The following is a 23,646-nucleotide window of genomic DNA, read 5'->3' as shown; positions in this document are numbered from 1 at the left end:
AATTTAACACAGAAAAAGCAAAACTCCACCAACTACAACTAACTTACTCCATGATCTTCCCGGCTCGGCTGAGAGTGGTTAAAGGAGAAGGAAACCCCCTGGGCGCAAAACCCCTCCCCTGTGTTGCGCCGCCTCCCTCCTCCCCCCTGGCCTACCTGTCCCCCTGGGCAAATGCCCCTAGCTTGTTACTCACCCCTCTGCGCAGGTCCTGTCCACGGAGTTCTAGGCCAGGGGGGAGGAGGAAGGGGGGGCAACACAGGGGAGGGGGGAGGGGTTTTGCGCCCAGGGGATTTCCTTCTCCTGTAAAGACGACAAAGCACACTTCTTCACTGGATAGAAACCAACTATATCCACCCACCGATCCCAAGGTCTCCCAGCCACCCATGATTCAACGGTCAACTCCAAGGCACCAGTTATGGAACAAGGTAAAAATTACTTTGTATTCAGCTACAACTTATACTGCACGCACACTAAAGAACAAGTAGCAACCAAGTCACTTCACAGTTTACTACCCCGATTAACCACCTCCCCTATTTTACTACAGAGGAACTCTTGGTTATGGTACAGTAGCCCTTAACGAAGGGTAACTACGCTCCTCTCGAAGCCTGAGAACCGAGGGACTGTCTGTTTAAAGCCCTTGGTTCCCCCCCAGTTTAAATTTCTTCAGTATGGCATTAGTTTTTGGGAACAAAATCTACTCAAGTTGGGGACGGGTAGGTAGGGTGGGTTACAGGTCACAACCCCTTCAGATCTTCAAGCAACATTGCTGTAATTTCCCCCCTCCCATTATATTTCCTTTTTTTTTTCCTTTCCCCCTACTTAGCAGCTTACCACATGGGGATTTTAGTACGGCATTATCATTTGCAGCTCAAATTTCCACTTTCATTGGCTCAGCACCCTGACTTATTTACACCGCCTGGACAATGACGGTGATTAGCTGCCTGTCTTGGAATGGGAATCCGATAATAAGGGGCCTGGTCTTCAAGACTATTCGGAGAACTGAACCACACCTTATACTACTTCAATAAACACATCTAGAAGGTAGCAAGGTACTCACTATGAAAAAACCATGGCTGGGGGCCTCTTATCATTCTACTTATTCATCATATGCTACAGGTGTCTCTATCCTAGTCATGACAAGTTGTCCATTTAAATTGAACCGATTGATAACTGATACTGAAGGTCGTTTTATAATTATGTATTGTACTATATACAGTAAATCATATGTTATTGTGAATGTATATATGCCCCCTCCTGCTAATAAATCGCTGCTGTCCCTTGTAATAGACAAAGTACTTTCCTTTCCACAGGCCTCCCTCATGGGTTATTTTAATGGTGTAATGTCTGAATCAGAAGATAGACTTTCCCTAGCACGAAGCCTAGTCACATACTCACCAACTGGTTTTCAACTTTTAAAGGAACAGTAACGTCAAAAAATAAAAGTGTTTTAAAGTAATGAAAATATAATGTAGTGTTGCCCTGCACTGGTAAAACTGATGTGTTTGCTTAAGAAACACTACTATTATTTATATAAATAAGCTGCTGTGTAGCAATGGGGGCAGCCATTCAAAGAAGAAAAGGCTCAGGTTACACATCAGATAGCAAATAAGCTCTTTCTATCTAATGCTGTTATCTGTTATCCATTAGTTAACCTGTGCCATTTAGCCATTTTTCAATTTCCACCATTGCTCCACAGCAGTTTGTTTATATGAACTATAGTAGTGTTTCTGAAGCAAACAGATCAGTTTTACCAGTGCAGGGCAACAGTACATGATATTTTCATTACTTTAAAACACATTTTTTGGTGTTACTGTTCATTTAATTTATGTGATCTCTGGAGAAACATATAACACTATGTCCCGAATAGATCTGGCCCTGAGTACAACAGATGTTGAAACCCAAACAGTTTCGGTAGAGATACTGACCATGCCCCCCTTCTACTTCAAATTGATAAACACCTCACCACTTAATAGAATATGGAGACTTAATAAATTCTGGACGCAGCAAGACAGTATATCAGAAAAGGTAGAATCTGAGTTAGAATCCTTTGTCATTAACAACAAGGAGTCAGCCTCTCCTCAAATTGTGTGGGACTCTATGAAGGCATATGTTAGGGGTGCTTACATACAACAAATCAAACAAAAGAGAAATTGAAATGCTAGAACACCAATTGGATGAGGCTAAAAGGTCATTCTGTCACAACCCCTCTCAACAAACTAGAGAGACACTGCTTAAAAGCCAGAGTGTGTTAAAAACAACTCTAACAAAACAGGTAAATAAGTCACTACTGTAATCGAGCAAATGTTTTTGCAACAGGAGATAAGAATGGCAAATTATTAGCTTTATTGTCCAGGGAAATTTCACTAATATACCAGTCATCAAGGACAGCAATGGCCTAACCTTTACTGATCCAGATGACAATCATATCTTCAAGCAATACTATTCGCACCTATACTCCTCTAGAATGACTTTTTCCCAGGAACAAATATCATTCTATCTTAGTCTTATTCCCCTCTCAAAACTAGATGACAATGATAAGGCCCTCCTAGATGGCCCTATTACTGATACAGAGATGCAGGAGGCGATCACTGACTTAACCTCTGGAAAAACCCCAGGGGTGACTGGCTCCCAACAGATTTCTAACGAAACATGGAAAACAATTGGTTCCGCTCCTCACCTCCATTTTTAACAATGTATTGAATGGGGAAAATTTGCCTAAATCAATGAGTGAAACACTTATACCACTTATACTTAAACCTGGGAAAGCCCCATTAAGCTGCGCCTCAAATAGGCCAATTTCATTGATTAATACAGATGCGAAAGTACTTTCCCAGAGGCTTAACCAGGTTATAATAAAACTAGTCTCTTCTGACCAAACAGGCTTCATACCAGGGCAAACCACTGATATTAACATTCGCAGGTTATATATTAATATGTCAATCCAACATGAAAAAGCTAGTAGGTTTGTAAATATGCTGAATGACAACTTTTTATTCCAGCTCGTTCAAGAACCTACTAGGAATAACTCTCTTTTGGACCTTGTAATAACTAACAATACTGAACTCATCTCTAACATTTGTGTGGGTGAGCATTTAGGGAATAGTGATCATAACATGGTCTCCTTTGAGATTCTGTTGCAGAAGCAATTCTATAAGGGAGTAACTAAAACACTAAATTTCAGACGTGCAAACTTTGACAGTATAAGGGCATCTCTGCAACATATTAAGTGGGAAATGCTTTTCACAGGGTTAAACACAGAACAAATATGGGAAGTCTTTAAATGCTGCTTAATAAATATACTTGTCAGTAAATTCCACTTGTAAGCAAGGAACATCGTTGCAAAGCAAAACCTTTTTGGTTCAATAGAAGCGTTGGTGTTGAGGTGGGTAAGAAAAGACGTGCTTTTAAGGCTTTCAAGTTAGCTGGTACAGCCGAAACATTTATAAGGTACAAGGAGGCCAATAAATCATGCAAAGAAGCTATAAGGCAAGCTAAAATTGCTATAGAAAAGGATATTGCAGCAAGCAGGAAAATAAATCTAAAATTATTTTTTAAATATGTTAATAGTAAAAAAGCAGGAAAGGGTGGGACCTTTAGTTTCAGAGGGGGGTCAGCTGGTTGATGAAAACAAAATAAAAGCACAGATTCTGAATTCATATTTTTCATCTGTCTACACAAATGAGGAACCAGTCCCAATTCTAGTAATACAACTAATGATGCATGGTTCACACATGAAGAAATTCAAAAGAGACTAGAACATGTTAAGATTAACAAAGGTCCAGGGCCAGATGGTATTCATCCCAGGGTAATTAGCGAGTTTAGCTCTGTGATTGCCAAACCTCTTTACTTAATTTTTCAGGATTCATTGAGATCTGGCATAGTGCCGAGAGACCGGCGAATTGCTAATGTGGTGCCTCTATTCAAAAAAAGGCCAGTTAGTCTGACGTCAGTGGTAGGAAAGCTTTTCGAAGGGTTAATAAAGGATAAGATACTGGACTTCATAGCAAATCATAATACTATGAGTTTGTGCCAGCATGGTTTTATGCGTAATAGATCTTGCCAGACTAACTTAATTTCTTTTTATGAGAATGTAAGTAGAGACCTCAATTCTGGGATGGCAGTGGATGTGATTTACTTAGACTTTGCTAAAGCATTTGATATAGTGCCACACAAAAGGTTACTGGTTAAATTAAGGAATGTTGGCCTGGAACATAGTATTTGTACCTGGATAGAGAACTGGCTAAAAGATAGACTACAAAGAGTGGTGGTAAATGGAACATTTTCTAATTGGACCAGTGTTGTTAGTGGAGTACCGCAGGGCTCTGTACTAGGTCCCTTGCTTTTCAACTTGTTTATTAATGACCTGGAGGTGGGCATTGAAAGTACTGTTTCTATTTTTGCAGATGATACTAAATTGTGCAGAACTATAGGTTCCATGCAGGATGCTGCCACTTTGCAGAGTGATTTGTCTAAACTGGAAAACTGGCCTGGAACATAGTATTTTTTACCTGGATAGAGAACTGGCTAAAAGATAGACTACAAAGAGTGATGGTAAATGGAACATTTTCTAATTGGACCAGTGTTGTTAGTGGAGTACCGCAGGGCTCTGTACTAGGTCTCTTGCTTTTCAACTTGTTTATTAATGACCTGGAGGTGGGCATTGAAAGTACTGTTTCTATTTTTGCAGATGATACTAAATTGTGCAGAACTATAGGTTCCATGCAGGATGCTGCCACTTTGCAGAGTGATTTGTCTAAACTGGAAAACTGGGCAGCAAACTGGAAAATGAGGTTCAATGTTGATAAATGCAAGGTAATGCACTTTGGCAAAAATAATATAAATGCAAGTTATACACTAAATGGCAGTGTATTGGGAGTTTCCTTAAATGAGAAGGATCTAGGGGTCTTTGTAGATAACACATTGTCTAATTCTGGGCAGTGTCATTCTGTGGCTACTAAAGCAAATAAAGTTCTGTCTTGCATAAAAAAGGGCATTAACTCAAGGGATGAAAACATAATTATGCCTCTTTATAGGTCCCTGGTAAGGCCTCATCTGGAGTATGCAGTGCAGTTTTGGACTCCAGTCCTTAAGAGGGATATAAATGAGCTGGAGAGAGAGCAGAGACGTGCAACTAAACTGGTTAGAGGTGTGGAAGACAAATTATGAGGGTAGACTGTCAAGGCTGGGGTTGTTTTCTCTGGAAAAAAGGTGCTTGCGAGGGGACATGATTACACTTTACAAGTACATTAGAGGACATTATAGACAAATGGCAGGGGACCTTTTTACCCATCACCGTACCAGAGGCCATCCCTTTAGACTAGAAGAAAATAACTTTCATTTGAAGCAACGTAGGGGGTTCTTCACAGTCAGGACAGTGGTTGTGGAATGCACTGCCGGGTGATGCTGTGATGGCTGATTCAGTTAATGCCTTTAAAAATGGCTTGGATGATTTTTTGGACAGACATAATGTATGTATGGATGCTGGGTTTTCATTTGGAGGGGTTGAACTTGATGGACTTTGTCTTTTTTCAACCCAAGTTAACTATGTAACTATGTAACTATGTAACTATGTAACTATGATAACTCAGGGTCCCGAGTCACTGCCGTGTTGGACAATGAGAAGGCCTTTGACTCTGTGAAGTATAGTTATCTTTGGGCAACAATGGAAACTATAGGAATAGGTCCTGATTTTAGGCATTGGGTCACAGCATCATATTACAATCCAATTGCCCACATCAGAACAAATCAAACTAGATCTACCACCTTTTCACTCACTAGAGGGACTAGGCAAGGATGCCCACTTTCACCTCAATTGTTTGCCCTAGCTATGGAACCCCTAGCAGCTCTGCTGAAGGCCACCCCAGAGGTGGCCAATGAAATTAGCAGTGTCCTGGCATTAATAATCCCGCTTGACCCATGTATAAATAAATACTTTAAAAAAAAAAAAATAATCCCGCTTGACCCAGCAACACTTATGTTAAACCAAGTAGAAGAAAGAGCCCCTAACCCATCAGAAAGGGTACTCTTATGCTATTTCTTCATTCAAGCCTGAAGGTTAATTTTTTTGGGGTGAAAATTACAATAAAAATAAGTTATATATTAAAAAAAAAAAAAACACTTAAAATTTCAAAGTAATTTTTTGGTACTTCGACCATCGAATAGGCCATATATGACTTCGACTCGATTGATTCGAAGTAAAAAAGTTTGACTTCGAAAGTCGAAGTACTGTCTCTTTAAAAAAACTTTGACTTCAATACTTCGCCATCTTAAACCTGCGAAGTGATATGTTAGCCTATGGGGACCTTCTACAACATTTTTAGAAGTCTTTAGAAGTCTAAGTAAAATCCTTTGAATCGTTCAATTCGAACTATTTAATCGCTCGATCGAACGATTTTACTTCAACCGCAGGATAGCCAAATTCGATCAAAAAACTTCAACTTCGATATTTGAAGTCGATGTATTTAAATTCAATGGTCGAATTTCGAAGCATTTTCCACTTCGAAATTCGACCCTTGATAAATCTGCCCCTAAGTGTTTTAAGAGGTAAAGAGGGCACTGCTTAGCAGCTTCCAATCTAAATGCCTTTCAAAATTCTGTGGTGCTCATATTTTATTACCTTTACATTTCTAGCTCAATGCTTGCAAAGATTATATATTAAACGGGTTATTCACCTCCCGACACTTGTTTTCACATAGTTCACCAGAAATAAAGATTTTTCAATTACTTTCCATTTTCTGTTTGTGGCTATTTTTCTTATATTGAACTTTAAAGTTTGACATTTCACCTTCTTATGTCTTTCCAAGGCAATTTTGGAAAAGGTCAAAATTAAAACAGAAACAAATGAAGAAAGTCTTAATTTCTTATGAACTGAAGAATTTGAAAAGAATAGAACAATAAAAAGTGTTTGGAATGTGAATAACCCCTTTAATCAGTTCCTGTTCCAGTGGAGCTTAAAATCTAAGGTTCCTATTATATTTACACTTTCTATAGTGACTTTTATCAGAAACCAATTAAACTTACTGATTTTTTTAGGTATAGAAGGAAACCAGAGGCTGAACACTCCAGGCAAGCCCAAGAACACACAAACACCTTGTACATTTTTTCAACAGTACATGTAGTCAAAATCAACATAGAGAACGGCAAAGGACAGATACTATGGCAATAAATGCAAGTTATACACTAAATGCCAGTGTGTTGGGAGTTTCCTTAAATGAGAAGGATCTAGGGTTTTTTGTAGATAACATGTAGTCTAATTCTGGGCAGTGTCATTATGTGGCTACTAAAGCAAATAAAGTTCTGTCTTGCATAAAAAAGTGCATCAACCATAATAATGAAACCATAATTATGCCATGGTAAGGCCTCATCTGGAGTATGCAGTGCAGTTTTGGACTACAAAGGGTAGGGGGGGTAGGGTTTTTTTATGTTACGGGGTTGTTTCTCCTTTTAGAGTGGCTTGAATGATATCTTGGACAGACATAATACCAAAGGCTATTGTGATACCATACTCTATAGTTAGTATAGATATGGGTATATATAATTGATGTGAAGATATGGAATGGTGTGTGTTAGTATAGATATGGGTATATATAATTGATGTGAAGATATGGAATGGTGTGTGTATGGATGCTGGGTTTTTCATTTGAAGAGGTTGAACTTGACAGACTGTCTTTTTTCAACCCAATACTTTGATCGGTCTGCTTTAAAAAGAAATCCAGAAAAAATATCTGATTGATTCATATGGATTACTGCATTAAGACAACTTTTCTCAGGTAGGGTTTTTTTATGTTAGGGGGTTGTTTCTCCTTTTAGAGTGGCTTGAATGATATCTTGGACAGACATAATACCAAAGGCTATTGTGATACCATACTCTATAGTTAGTATAGATATGGGTATATATAATTGATGTGAAGATATGGAATGGTGTGTGTATGGATGCTGGGTTTTTCATTTGAAGAGGTTGAACTTGACGGACTGTCTTTTTTCAACCCAATACTTTGATCGGTCTGCTTTAAAAAGAAAACCAGAAAAAATATCTGATTGATTCGTATGGATTACTGCATTAAGACAACTTTTCTCAGGCTAATAAATATATACTGAAAGGCTGTTTAGAGTTTAGTGAGCAACATTTTTTATTTATAATTATAATTTACCCTTTTACTTAGTGGGAACTGCCAATTAATATGACACAGAGAGAAAACACCACCGGTGATATAAAACAAATTATTACACAAAGTAAAGAATGAAAGGGATTTTGCATCATTAAAACATAACATTAAAGGACCAGTAACATCAAAAATTTTTACAAAAAAAATCGTTACAATACAACGAAAAAAAACATCAAGACCAATTAAAATTTAAAATAGCAAATCCTTTATTAAGATATAACTTACAGAAACTCCACTTCCTGTCTTCTACAGAAACTGCGAAAGGGCGACCATCCATCCTGTTGTGCTTGATTGCTCTTCCCTGGCTCTTCACTGACAGCGTGTCGATCTCCTCCAGCTCTTCAGAAGGCCGCATTGGTGTTATTATGCCTGTCCCCACTGTAACATAGCAGACCGCCAGCATACATGGGTAACCCAGAACCCCCTGCCCCTGCATTATTTTAACCCTCCTGGCACCGAGAATATTCCTTCTGCCTGCTGCTGTGGGCTGCTGGGGAGACGCGCAATCAATATATGGATCAGTAAAGGGAGCAGCGTTTCTTCAGAGCCTGCCTTCGGAAGGTGAACCAGCTGGCCGGCATGTTTGTGAATGGCAGGCCCCTGCCCAAAGCTGTCCGGCTCTCTCCGCACATCCCCAAGGCGAACTGCTGCCTTTGCGATGGTTATTTGCTAGGATTTGCTATTTTAAATTTTAATTGGTCTTGATGTTTTTTTCGTTGTCTGTTTTTTTTTTCGTAACAAATTTTTTAAAAATTTTTTATGTAACTGGTCCTTTAAACAGGATGTAGCATTTATCTACTGTATTAACCCGTTACCATATGGGAATCATTATAACTACAAGGCAAGAACATTTTAATAAAAAAAAATTCTATTTATACAATGCAATATGTTATACAAAGTATCTAGAAATGAATGTATAACTAATATTTTATTAATAAAGTAATATTGTTGCAGATAATGGAGTAAGGATGACATACCTTCATGGCTATTGATTGTGTAAATTTCCTTTACTCAGGTTTCTCAGGTGTACTCCCGTTTCCAATTTCATGCCTGCCAATGAAGCATGTAAAATAGGTTAAAAGTGAAACTAACATCCTCTAGTTTGGAATAGAACGGAGTGGGTGATCTGTCTGAATTTAATGCATCTTTGCTCTCTGATCATATACAGGTATAGGATCTGTTGTGTGGAAACCCATAATCCAGAAAGCTCTGAATTACAGAAAGGCCATCTCCCATAGACTCAATGTTATCCAAATAATCCAGATTCTTTAAAAATGATTCCCTTTTTCTCTATAATAATAAGAAAGTATGTTGTAATTGATCCAAACTAAGCTATAATTAATCCTTAGTGGAAGCTAAACAAGCCTATTGGGCTCAATAAATGTTTAAATGATTTTCTAGTAGACTTAAAGGAAAACTATACCCCCAAAATGAATACTTAAGCAACAGATAGTTTATATCAAATTGAATGACATATTAAAGAATCTTACCAAACTGGAATATATATTTACATAAATATTGCCCTTTTACATCTCTTGCCTTGAACCACCATTTCGTGACTCTATCTGTGCTGTCTCAGAGATCACCTGACCAGAAATACTACAACAATAACTGTAACAGGAAGAAGTGAGGAATCAAAAGGCAGAACTCTGTCTGTTAATTGGCTCATGTGACCTTACATGTGGTTTGTATGTGTGCACAGTGAATCGTACGATCTCAGGGGGCGGCCCTTATTTTTTAAAATGGCAATTTTCTATTTATGATTACCCAATGGCACATACTACTAAAAAAGTATATTATTATGATAATGGTTCATTTACATTAAGCAGGGTTTTACACATGAGCTGTTTTACTCAGTATCTTTTAATAGAGACCTACATTGTTTGGGGGGTATAGTTTTCCTTTAAGGTATGAAGATCCAAATTATAGAAAGATGTGTTATGCTGAATACTCTAAAGTCCCGAGCATTCTGGATAGCAGGTCCCATACCTGTACACTAAAATAACGGAAGCATAAGCCTAGAAAATTACCATTCTCCAAATATTTTCAATTACTAGGAGCAAAATCCTTAACGTTTTTAATCATTCCTAGCTGTTAAAGGCACAGTAACACCAAAAAAATGAAAGTATTTTAAAGTAATAAAAATATATGGTAGTGTTGCTCTACACAGAAACAACTGATGTTTGCTTCAAAAATACTATTATAGTTTATATAAACTTGTGTAGCCATGGAGCACAGGAAGATAACAGAAAAACAGATAGAATTCCATGTATTCTACTGAATTTATCGGCTATTTACTATGTAATTTGTGCCTTTTCTCCTTTTTTCAGAATGAATGGCTGCCCTTTGGTTACACAGCAGTTTGTCTATTTAAAAAATACTAGCCTTTCTGAAGCAAACTCTCAGTTTTACCAGTGCAGGGCAACACAACGTTTTCTTGGTGTTACGGTTCCTTTTACAATGCTTTAACAATTCCCAAGGCACTATGATATTTCTGAATAGTGTGTTGTCAGTAAACATCTACTGGCAAGCAGTTTTTAGACATTTTGTACCTTTCACTTTAAGGGCCTTTCCTGGGGGGGGTCTTAGTTTACCCAGGAAAAGATATAGGCTTCTAAATGTCTAATAAAATGAAATCACATATATCAGAAATTTAACAGGAAATTGTTTATACATACTGTAATTTCTGTTTCCTGGTCACTTCCATGGCAGCATTCACCAATGGGTTAACGTCCCCCTGCAGGCCAGCAGACAGAACATCCCACTATCAATTAAAAGATCCACCATCTCCCTTGCCCCCTTGTCTAAGTATTAAAGCTGTCCCCTAAAAAGGGTGGGAAACTCCCTGGTGAACAATTTCCTGTTTTCCCCAAGTCACCCATGGTCAGCGTTCACCAACGGGACATACCCAAGCTAAAACAGATGGCGGGACACAATGCATTTAACAGAACTTTTAATTAGTGGAAAACACTACAGATTGTAAAACCTTTCTCACAAATTTTGCTTCTCGGGAAGACAATACATCTAACTTGTAATGATTCACAAATGTATTTAAAGATGACCATCTTGCCGACTTGCAGATGCTCTCTGGCAACTCCCTGGCTTGCGCCGCCCAGGAACTTGCCAATTCATTGGTCTCACTAGAGCATTAAAGAATCTCTTCACTAACGGTTCTTCCGCCTAATTCTTCCCCGTTAATGCCGAAATTGCCGACACCTGGCCCTTCAGTGTGTTACAATGTAATCTCTTCTCATACCCCGAGAACAAAAATTCTACCAGAACTGGAGCTGATGGAGACAAAGGATCCGGTCCTCTATCAGTAACAAATTCCACAAACTTTCCCCCTACTCTATAATATTGTTGAGAAATGCTCTGTTTTCTTGACTTCAACAATAAGTCTATAACTTCATCTTTCCGAAAAAGTTTTTCCTCTCAACCCCCAAGCCATCAAAGACAGATGATTGTGCCTCTGGATCTGAATTGACCTGTCTGACAACCATCCCGGAAAGCTCTGGATCTGCATGGGCTTGTCTATGGCCAACCTCTGAAGAAGGGGAGACCACAGCCTCCTGGGCCAGAAAGAAATTACTGCAATGGCCTCTGCTCTGTCTCTCTTTATCTTTTTCAAGAGTCTCCAAATTAATGAACATGGAGGGAATACATAAATTATGCCTTCTGACCAACTCTGTCTCAGGCCGTCCATTGCTTTTTTACCACATATATAGTAAGAGTATTTGAATGGGGAGTGGTTGGCAAGATGCGCCTTGGAAATACATCAGTGGTTGGCGTTACATCACTTCCGGGAACAAGTATGATCATTTGAATTGGGAGTGGTTGGCAAGATGGCGCCTTGGAAATACATCTGTGGTTGGCGTGACATCACTTCCAGGAGCTGTTGGGAGACTGGTTGGCAAAATGGCGCTTGATACTGATGCATCGGTTGGCGTGACATGACTTCCGCCAACCATGCAACTGATAAACACATATATCCTGTTGAGAAAAATGATGCTTTACTGCAGCAGATGCCGATTGGATAATTTGAACACTTGAGGGGGTGGTGGTATTGCTTGCCTATTTGTATGTGATATTTTTGTATTTTCACTTGTGCACTTAACCACTGAGGAAGGGAGCGCGAGGCTCCTGAAACGTTTGGTTATATTCTGCACATTAAAGCCTTGGAGGTACTTTAAGTACACCACCCGCATTGGCATCGCGTCTTCATTATTTTTGTTCTACTATTGAATGCATCCTGTTGAGTCACGTGATCAGGAGACACGCAGAGCCTGCAGCACACAAGTTATACAAGTATCGTGAGTGTATTGGCACTATTTATTTACTACGATTATTGACTCTGTCCTATACACTGTACTATGTATTTTTCAGACATTAGTCAATTAACTGATAAGAAAGCGGAATTGTTCTCATATTCACAAGTACAAATTGACTCTATTATTGCTTCAGATACGTTACAATCTGCTGATTTTCTGTCCCAAAAGGATGATGTGTCTCTACTCAGACAATATGAAAGTTTATTAAAAAAGGGAATAAGCTATTCGTTGCCTCAGACTACTCTGATAGAATATTTAAAAACCAAGAGAATCCCCCGGGGGTTGCGCATTAAACTAAAGCCTACATTGTGTTAAAATAATCAGGAGTATAATAAGCGGTGGTTCCAAATTCTGAACACCTGCTCTATACACTTAATAACCTTGACCGTATGAAACCTTGTCTAAAGAACTAAGTGATTTGAAACCTGAAATCCAGACCTTAAAACAGGAAATAGGAGGAGCTGGGATTGCAACTAATGCACCTACTGTAAACCTTGAACAAATCAATAGCACATTGGATAGATTTAAACGGAGTCTGGAAGACATTAAAATCAGAAAGTTTAAATGAGATACTTTGGACTATCAATTTGACCGGGTTTATTCCTGGCAAAAAGACAGTGCACCTGCTAGAAAAAGCAGGGAGAGGCCGAGGAATACATCATATTGATTTTCATCTGTACCAACTTCAGAGGAATCGGATACCTCTATAGAAAGACCATCAACGCCGCTTCCTACCTCAAGGACTCAAAAAAACGCCAAGGGAGGAGGAGGGCAAGGAAACGCAGGATCGAGCATTGCGATCCAAACGAGACTCCAGAAAAAGGGCAAGGGGTACTAAACCTATCAGACATGACTTTGACTGGGGGACAGTTGGCGGTTTTGCAAAAGGGGTTGAATTTTGTACCAACATATAAGGGTGACTTGTTTAATGTACAGACTGAAATGTTTACATTTTTTCATGGTTTAAATCTTAAAATTGCTTTTGCAGGCACACAAGCTCCACAAAGGAGAACAGAGAAACACAATGAACCGTCTGGGGGACCCCTTACCATGTCATTACCTGATAAGTATGACCTCTCATCTATTAAATCTAAGAGTACATTTGTACAACCTATTAGCCAATTTTCATTACAATTTTTCACCAGTGGGGTTAAACAACAAATTAGAGGCTTACCGTGGCGAGGTAAATGCAGATCTTACAATTTAGCTAAAATAGAATCAGAGTCCTTAAAGGAACTTGAAAAAAAAAAATATATATTGTAATTAAGCCTGCAGACAAGGGGGGACAGATAGTTATTCTCAACAAGAATGATTATAAGAAAGAAATACAGAAACAATTGGGGAACCAAGAGCATTACAGAGTGCTACCGCATGATCCTGTGTTCGATATCATAAAATTGATAGACACAACAGTGAGAATTGCACTGGAGGAGTCTGTTATTAATGAGGTTCAGGCACAGTTTCTTATAAATAAATATCCTATTACACCAATATTATACATTCTGCCAAAGGTTCATAAAGATCCAATTCATCCCCCTGGGCGCCCGATTGTAGCTGGGACGGAGTCAGTCCTACAGCCCTTAGCAATTTTCTTGGATACATTTTTACAACCATTGGCCCAAGAAGTCATACTTGAGAGATACCACACATTTTTTGAACAGACTAAGGGAGATTCCAGTACCCTCTAGTGATTTTCTTATGGCAACTCTTGATGTACAGAGCCTGTATACCTCCATCCCACATTGTGAAGGTATACAGGCATGTAGAGAAAAACTTCTACAGGACAACTTAGATCATAGACTAGTGGAATTCCTTGTCTCACTATTACAGATAGTACTTACTAAGAATTATTTTCAGTTTGGCTCAACGTTTTATGAGCAGGTACAAGGGACAGCTATGGGGGGCTAATATGGCGCCCTCATATGCCAATATTTTTATGACAACCTTTGAGAATCGCTATGTGGAGACACCACATCCATTCTCAGAGTATTTATATTGGTGGTGTCGCTATAAAGACGACTGCTTTATGATTTGGATAGGGTCCAAGCAACAACTATGTGAGTTTGTACAATATCTGAATAATAGTCATGCTACAATTAAATTTACATGTACTTTCTCCTCAGAGACAGTGGAATTCTTGGATGTGAGAGTGCTCAAGGGTGAAGGCAGGCTAGAGACTGATCTGACTAGAAACCAATGGCTACAAACAGCTTCTTACACACAGTTAGTTTCCATCCTAGATCACAGGTACGATCAATTCCATTTAGCTTGATGCTTCGCATCAAGAGAATTGTTAGCAATAAGGTTATATTACCACAAAGGATAGAGAACCTCACAAGTAAATTTATACAAAGGGGTTACCATTATGGCACCCTAAAGAAGGCTACCAATAAAATGCAGGATATTGACAGAGAGACATTGTTAAGGAAGAAACCTGTGAAATCTCAGGATAGGTCTGTGTGTGTACAAACCTATTGCTCCCAATCTGATGCAATTAAAAATATCATCCTGAGGAATTGCCATATTTTACAGGATGATCCCCAATATGGGTGTTTGTTTAAAGAGAAACCTTTATTTTCCTTTAAGAAAGCTAAAAATTTGAGAGATAGGCTTGTACATGCAGATACACGAGAGGAGATTGAAACAAACCTTTCTCACAAAACCAATAAATGGCATATTCCCATGTTTGAATTGCGCACAGTGCAGTAGCATCATTAGAGGGGATCAAGTGATGCATCCCTCTACGGGGAAGGAAATTAAAATTCTTGGATATCACACGTGTTTGAGTAAATATGTGGTATACTATTTAAAATGTCCATGCGGACTTGGGTATGTAGGCAAGACGATACAATGTGCAAAAGATAGGATGTCGAAGCACAAGTCAGATATTGCCACGGATAAAGATACCCCAGTCGCCAGACATTTTAAAGAAAAGGGACACAATGCCTCTCAATTGAGATTCCATATATTGGAGGAAGTTCCAAGACCAAGAAGAGGTGGCAATAGGGACAGAATATTACTACAGCGTGAAGCTAGATGGACATTCAGGCTTCAGACAGTTACTCCATATGGTTTAAATGAACGTATAGAATACCATTGGTTTTCATAAAACCATTTGTTAAGTTTTTGAGCCTAATCATTTGTACGAAATATTTATAGACCAAATCTAAATGTTCTTAAGTACCCACTGTAATCATTTGAACATGCGAAGGGGATCCCCAAGATGGTGAGTATTCACTCTATGAGTAATAATAACTATAACTGCATGGGAAGGATGAGTTAATCTGAAAGGGTAGGCACCTTGGTGTGCAGTTCCCTCTTTGTTTATAGAATTCTTTTTTTCAAAAAATTTGTTTTGGTCTATTAGTCTGCACAAATGTATCTCCAATAATATTTCACTACTACACTTTATGAAAAATGAATTCAAAAGACTGATTGTTAATATCACTTTATTTACGCATTCACAGCATGTTCCGGGACTTTGAGCATGTATTTTGTTCACTTTATGGTTCGTAGTTTTTTACCACATATATAGTATGAGTATTTGAATGGGGAGTGGTTAGCAAGATGGCGCCTTGAAAATACATCAGTGGTTGGCGTTACATCACTTCCGGGAACAAGTATGATCATTTGAATTGGAAGTGGTTGGCAAGATGGCGCCTTGGAAATACATCTGTGGATGGCGTGACATCACTTCCGGGAGCAAGTAACTGGCTGGCAAGACTGCACAGGATATTAGTGTGCTGGTTTGCGTTACATCATCCCTGAGAGCTGATGGGAGACTGGTTGGCAAAATTGCGCTTGATACTGATGCATCAGTTGGCGTGACATCACTTCCGCCAACCATGCAACTGACAAACACATATACAGTGGTGTGGTGTGAAAAACTATTTGCCCCCTTCCTGATTTCTTATTCTTTTGCATGTTTGTCACACAAAATGTTTCTGATCATCAAACACATTTAACTATTAGTCAAAGATAACACAAGTAAACACAAAATGCAGTTTTTAAATGAGGGTTTTTATTATTTAGGGAGAAAAGAAATCCAAACCTGTGTGAAAAAGTAATTGCCCCCTGAACCTAATAACTGGTTGGGCCACCCTTAGCAGCAATAACTGCAATCAAGCGTTTGCGATAACTTGCAACGAGTCTTTTACAGCGCTCTGGAGGAATTTTGGCCCACTCATCTTTGCAGAATTGTTGTAATTCAGCTTTATTTGAGGGTTTTCTAGCATGAACCGCCTTTTTAAGGTCATGCCACAACATCTCAATAGGATTCAGGTCAGGACTTTGACTAGGCCACTCCAAAGTCTTCATTTTGTTTTTCTTCAGCCATTCAGAGGTGGATTTTGGGTCATTGTCCTGCTGCAGCACCCAAGATCGCTTCAGCTTGAGTTGACGAACAGATGGCCGGACATTCTCCTTCAGGATTTTTTGGTAGACAGTAGAATTCATGGTTCCATCTATCACAGCAAGTCTTCCAGGTCCTGAAGCAGCAAAACAACCCCAGACCATCACACTACCACCACCATATTTTACTGTTGGTATGATGTTCTTTTTCTGAAATGCTGTGTTACTTTTACGCCAGATGTAACGGGACGCGCACCTTCCAAAAAGTTCAACTTTTGTCTCGCCGGTCCACAAGGTATTTTCCCAAAAGTCTTGGCAATCATTGAGATGTTTTTTAACAAAATTGAGACGAGCCTTAATGTTCTTTTTGCTTAAAAGTGGTTTGCGCCTTGGAAATCTGCCATGCAGGCCGTTTTTGCCCAGTCTCTTTCTTATGGTGGAGTCGTGAACACTGACCTTAATTGAGGCAAGTGAGGCCTGCAGTTCTTTAGATGTTGTCCTGGGGTCTTTTGTGGCCTCTCGGATGAGTTGTCTCTGCGCTCTTGGGGTAATTTTGGTCGGCCGGCCACTCCTGGGAAGGTTCACCACTGTTCCATGTTTTTGCCATTTGTGGATAATGGCTCTCACTGTGGTTCGCTGGACTCCCAAAGCTTTAGAAATGGCTTTATAACCTTTACCAGACTGATAGATCTCAATTACTTTTGTTCTCATTTGTTCCTGAATTTCTTTGGATCTTGGCATGATGTCTAGCTTTTGAGGTGCTTTTGGTCTACTTCTCTGTGTCAGGTAGCTCCTATTTAAGTGATTTCTTGATTGAAACAGGTGTGGCAGTAATCAGGCCTGGAGGTGAGTACAGAAATTTAACTCAGGTGTGATAAACCACAGTTAAGTTATTTTTTAACAAGGGGGGCAATCACTTTTTCACACAGGCCCATGTAGATTTGGAGTTTTTTTTCTGCCATAATAATGTAAACCTTCATTTAAAAACTGCATTTTGTGTTCAATTATGTTATCTTTGACTAATAGTTAACGGTTTTTGATGAGCAGAAACATTTAAGTGTGACAAACATGCAAAAGAATAAGAAATCAGGAAGTGGGCAAATAGTTTTTCACACCACTGTATCCTGTTGAGAAAAATTATGCTTTACTGCCGCAGATGCCGATTGGATAATTTGAACACTTTAGGGGGTGATGGTATTGCTTGCCTATTTGTATGTGATATTTTTGTATTTTCATTTGTGCACTTATCCACTGAGGAAGGGAGCGCGAGGCTCCTAAAATGTTTGGTTATATTCCACACATTAAAGCCTTGGAGGTACTTTAAGTACACCACCCGCATTGGCATCCCGTCTTCATTATTTTTGTTCTGCTATTGTCCATTGCTTCTGCCTCTTTGCAGGGAAACCTCGAAAATAATCAGTGACACTTGTGGGGATGCCATCACATCTATCTCTGGATGCCCCCCACCTCCTCACCATCTCTTTGAAAATCCGCTTGTGCAGACTCCACTCTCCTGGATGTAACGCTGCTCGACTGAGGAACTCGGCCTTCCAATTTTCTTTTCCTGGAAGATGGATTGCGGTCAACCAGTTTTCTGCCCACTGAAATAGCGGTTTCCCTTTTTCCAGCAAAGACACGCTTCTGGTGCCCCCTTGCTTAACTAAATAAGCGACTGTCGTAGTATTGTCTGACATTACATTACTTGTCTGCCCTTCAGTAGGTGTGAAAAATGTATGAGAGCCTCTCTTATAGCTCTCACCTCCAGAATATTTGACGGCACATTTTCTCCTTTCCATTTGCCCTGTACAACTTCTTCTCCTACGTGGTCTCCCCATCCCAAACCTGATGCATTGGTGGTTACTCTAGTTCTTCTAGCGGCACTCCCCATGCCAGATTCTCTTGTCTGCACCACCATGATAGGGTCTTCTTTACCTCCTGTGGTACAAACAATCTCCTTTGCAAATGTAGATGAAGCTGATTTACATTTCTTAGAAGAAAACCCTGCAAGGGTCTTAAGTGCCATCTTGCCCATTTCACTATTTGTACAGTCTCTGACATGGACCCCAGAACTTTTAAACAATGAAGCACAAAAACGGTCTTCCTCTTCCTGAAATCTTTTACCAAGTCGATTTTTTACTTCCAAGGGAAGACTGACTAAATTTCTGTTGAAACAAATATTGTAGGGACTGAGTGGGGATTAAATTTTTTTCTCGTGGTTTACAATCCAACCATGAATTAGCAAAAACTCCTTTACTCTGGCAGTATGAATCTCTGCTTCTGCCTTCGAGTTTGCCACCACCAGGATGTCGTCCAAATAATGGTACAACTGCTTCAAGCACTCCTGGGCTATTCTTTTGCTTTCCTCTGTCCCCTTGATTACAGATTCAAAGCTCTTCTGGCTGCCACTGAAAGCGCCATAGATCTTGCTAAAAAATGCACTAGGTCTATCGAAGCCTCGGATATAAATTCTGTTGCCATCTTACAATCTGTCAACATTTCTAAGAGTTTTGGTCTCTGCACATTAGATGATATTGCCTCTCCAAGCTCCGACAACCACACCTTCAAAGCCCTAGACACTGAATGTGCAACTGCTGGTTTACAAGCTGCCCCCGCAGCACCAAAAGCTTTTCTTAAGTTGAATTCCATTTTCTTCTCCATCGGCTCTCTAAAGACGGCTGCATTTTCTACCAGAAGAGTTTTCTTAGTCAGCCTCACCACCACCACATCCACTTTAGGTGGTGAATCCCAGGTCTTAAATCCTGTTTGTCGAAAGTATACTTCTTATATATTTTCCTGCTGTCTGAGGCCTTTTTTCCATTCCGTCGCAATAATTTCCTTGATAGATGAATGTACAGGAAAGCATACTGACCACTTATTTGATGACGGAAAGAGTTTATCCGCTGACGATAACTTTGTAGACTCTATCGGAAAAGTCAGAGTCTATCTGACTGCTTTTATTAACGGATCAATAACCACTAAATCAAATGTTGATTCTTCTTCCGAATCAATTTCCCTTCCTCTGATCCTGCTTGAGACAGGTTGTCTGAATCAGCTGACAGGTCTCCCTCCGACACCTCTGAAAAAGACTCCTCCTGTCTTCTATGATGATGTCTTGATCTTTTTCTAGTGCTTGAAACCTCCTGGAATCCTTGAATGACTGCCTGTTTTATCACTGAGGCTAATGACTCCGCAAACAATTGGTTTTCTTGTGACAAGGAGGGACCAGGCTCCTGTTGTTTTCTCCGGAGACTTGTCTTTCTTTGTCTCTCTGTGGAAGGAAGGGAGCATAAAATAACAACATTGTTAGAATCTGAGCCCTCTATTCCTGCCATATTCTCTCAGGCATCATACCTCCCATTTTCCCTATAGGGTGAGAGGCTTTTCCCGTCATACCAGGCTCCATTGGTGAAACTGGTTTTGGCGCCCAAAAAACGCTTTAATAACCTACTTTGTTGTTTCTATATTTTCGGCGTTTTGCCTTTATCCCAAGTGGCAGCCCTGGAACTTCCACCGTCGTGTCACTTCCCGTCCACGCGAACTCCAAGCCCTGCAACAGTCAGCGCGCAACTCCTGTGCATTTCCACTCTGTCTTCCAGCCTCACCTGACCCGCACAGCAGGAGAATCAGCCTGTAAGCATCGCCCACCACGGGCACGCTTCCTCCGCATTCCCCTAACCAGACACATGGGAGGAGAGACACGGCATGTAAGTAAGCCCCTGCTGACCCCTATTTGGGGAGCTTTCTTTAGGCCCTTACAGTTTGTCCATCTTCATCCTTGTAGCCACGTTTGCTTTTCTAAACGACTAACCTCTCCCTGGCCCGGACAGGACAAAAAAAGACAAGGGGGCAAGGGAGGAGGTGGAACTTTTAATTGATAGTGGGAGGTCTTGTCCGCTGGCCTGCATGGGGAAGTAAACCCGTTGGTGAATGCTGACCATGGGTGACTTTGGGAAAATTTATTTTATGTACACAGCAGATTTGGAAAGTTCTATGTCTCCTGAATGTGCCAATGCCAAATATATATATATTTTATGGAGATTTCTCACTTGTATAGATCAAAATCTCCAAGCAGCACACTACCAAATTTCCAAAGCACCGCTCAACAAAACGGTATGCTTCTGATTTCAAGCCAAACACTCCACTAACAGTAGGTTTACAGTAGAAAACTACCCATTAGTAGAAAGAACAGACTCTGGCAAATCAAAAATGGGTAAATATATCTATGTACACCAAAATACCAAGTTGCAATTCTTTCCTAAAGTTATAATTATAAATTATTTTTTAAAAATTACCTAAAAGCTTCCAATCTACAGCATCATATCCCCCACATATCATTAGGTACCAATGTGACACCCTAAATATGATTGCCAGAAGTCCGCTTAACATTTTGATGCCCAATATGTATAGGTTTACAAAAGCATGTGGCATATAGGGACCCCATAATGTAGACACCCGATCTGAGCTATTAGTTCTGTCATTTCATGTACTGCAAAATCAACACATTTACATAGTTTTTGGGGGGGGGGGCAAAGGTAAGAAAAAGTAAGTTCACCCAGAAAAAACATATATTTTCAGAAAGTACACATTTCCCCGAATCCAAATTGGTTATGCATGTCTTTCTACTCCAAAGCAAAGCACAAAACCGAAAACCTTTATCTAAATTTTGGTGACAATTCCAAAAATCACCTCAAAACTTCACCCTGCAGCATCTTATTTTCCACATACTATTGGGTATCAAGATAAGTAGCCCCAAAAATGAAAGCCTGGGGTCCGCTGAACAGTTTGATGCCCAATGTACATAGGTTTATCAAAGTACATGGCATGTAAAGACCCCAGAATCTTCCTTGTGTATACTTATTTGATGGCTTACATTTACTCTAATTTAAAAACAGTGCCAGTTTTATGTGGGATAAAAGGTACAAAAAATTATGTTGACCCCTGAAAACCATATATCTATGGAAAGTACACATTCTGACTAATCCAAAATGGTTAATTGTGTCTTTATACTCTAAACTACTCAGCTGCAAAGATACCATATAAAGCAGCGTTTTTTTTACATTTCTGAAAATTGCCTAAAAGTATTGCAATTGTCCACATTTATCTCACCCAATTTCTTACATACAATTGTTAAATATTGACGCCAAGGGTCTACTGAACAGTTTGATGCCCAGTATGGATACCAGTTTGATGCCCAGTATGCACATGCCACCAAAGCATGTGGCATGTGCAGACCCCAAATAAAAATTGTGCATATGAATTTTCTCCCCAACTTCTCCCCAGATACCCAACTTCGTATTATGTGCCACAAGACCCTCCTACCAGCACAAAGACCCCAAAAACCATATATTTTTGGAAAGTACACATTCTGAACAATCCAAAATAGGTCATTATATCTTTCTACTCCAAACTACCATACTGCAATGCTACACTAAAGGCAGCTTTTTTTTTTTTTTTTTTTTGAAATTTCTAAAAATTGTCTAAAAATATTGCAATTGGCCACATTTATCTAAACCATTTTCTTACATACAATTGTAAAACACCCTAAATATTGATGCAAAGGGTCTATTGAACAGTTTGATGCCCAATATGTATAGGTAAACCAAAGCAGATGGCATGTGCGGACCCCAAATAAAAATAGAGCATATGAATTTTCTCTGCTGCCGATTCTCCTTCTGTGAACAAAGACTGTGTATTATGTGCCACAAGATCGTCCTAACAGCACAAAGACCCAAAAAAACATATTTTTGTAAAGTACACATTCTGATGAATCCAACAAAGATAAAGACATCTTTCTACACCAAACTGCAAAGCTTTTCTAAATGTAGAGGTTTTTACACCATTTCTGAAAATCGCATTTTGCCGCATTTATCTCACACAATGTGAATGTGGAATGTCAGAGGTCTACTGAATAGTTTGATGCCCAATATGCATAGATATACCAAAGTATGTACGGACCCCGTATGAAAAACGTGCATATGAATTTTCACTCTGGCCAACTCAGCTGCTTAAAACAGAGCCCTGACTGTGCGTTATGTACCGTTAGACCCCCAAACTATCAAAATACCCCTAGAAAACAATATATTTTTGGAAAGCACATATTTTGATGGATCAAACAAAGTAAAAATACATCTTTGTATACCAAAGCACCCAACAGCAATACTATACTAAAGATACATAAGGAATAATAATGAAGGGATAAAATTGCAATAAAACCACAACAATTGAGTAAATCAATGAAATAACAAAATAACTGATCAGTCAGCATAAATACTGGCCGAAATAGATTATTCAATAGTTAGGCTGCCAAAATAAACAGTTTTTAAAGGAAAAAAAATTACACAAAATGGTAAAATGAAAAAGTAAAAAAGAAAACCCTTTGTGATTTTTTTTGTGTATACATGTATACAAAAAATCTTTACGAAAATAAGTGTGTAAGAGTGTATAAATGTGTAAGTGTATGTATGTAAGCATGTAAGTGTGTAAATAAAGGCTGCGTTATGTTCCTGGAGCAGAAGGGATGATCTGGTCACTGGAGAGTTCCTTCTAGTAGCTTTCTGCAGAGTCTCGCGCAGCAGGAAGTTGGTTGGCGGGGCTAGCACTACCAGGAGACAAGCAGAGCACCAGACGCGCAATCTGCCGAGTCTTCTTTCAGGTTGGCCCTACGACAATCCTGTCGCAGGACCAACATTACAGCCCCTCAGCATCGTTGCCCAGGGGGCTGTCAATGCTGCAGAGTCTCTGTAGAGGCAGCTGAAGCCATGGTGCAAAGTACAACCCTGCAAGGAGGTACATAGTACATCCCT

The 23,646-nt window shown here is 39.5% G+C and overlaps 1 protein-coding gene across 6 annotated transcripts in view; it reads right to left on the bottom strand.

Annotated features, from left to right (window-relative positions):
* The window catches only part of arid4b.S (AT-rich interaction domain 4B S homeolog), a 215,084-nt gene that overhangs the window by 139,832 nt on the left and 51,606 nt on the right, over window positions 1–23,646 (bottom strand). For all 6 annotated transcript variants that reach the window (XM_041564562.1, XM_041564558.1, XM_041564560.1 and 3 more), the window contains exon 2: window positions 9,143–9,215. In XM_041564562.1, coding sequence (XP_041420496.1) covers window positions 9,143–9,148 — 6 coding nt within the window. In that variant the 5' untranslated portion in view covers window positions 9,149–9,215. The remainder of the gene's footprint in view (window positions 1–9,142; window positions 9,216–23,646) is intronic.

This window comes from Xenopus laevis, chromosome 5S (genome assembly GCF_017654675.1).
Source record: "Xenopus laevis strain J_2021 chromosome 5S, Xenopus_laevis_v10.1, whole genome shotgun sequence".
NCBI classification, from domain to species: domain Eukaryota; kingdom Metazoa; phylum Chordata; class Amphibia; order Anura; family Pipidae; genus Xenopus; species Xenopus laevis.
The sequence above is the reverse complement of the archived record's forward strand: the minus strand, read 5'-3'. Positions and strand labels throughout refer to the sequence as shown.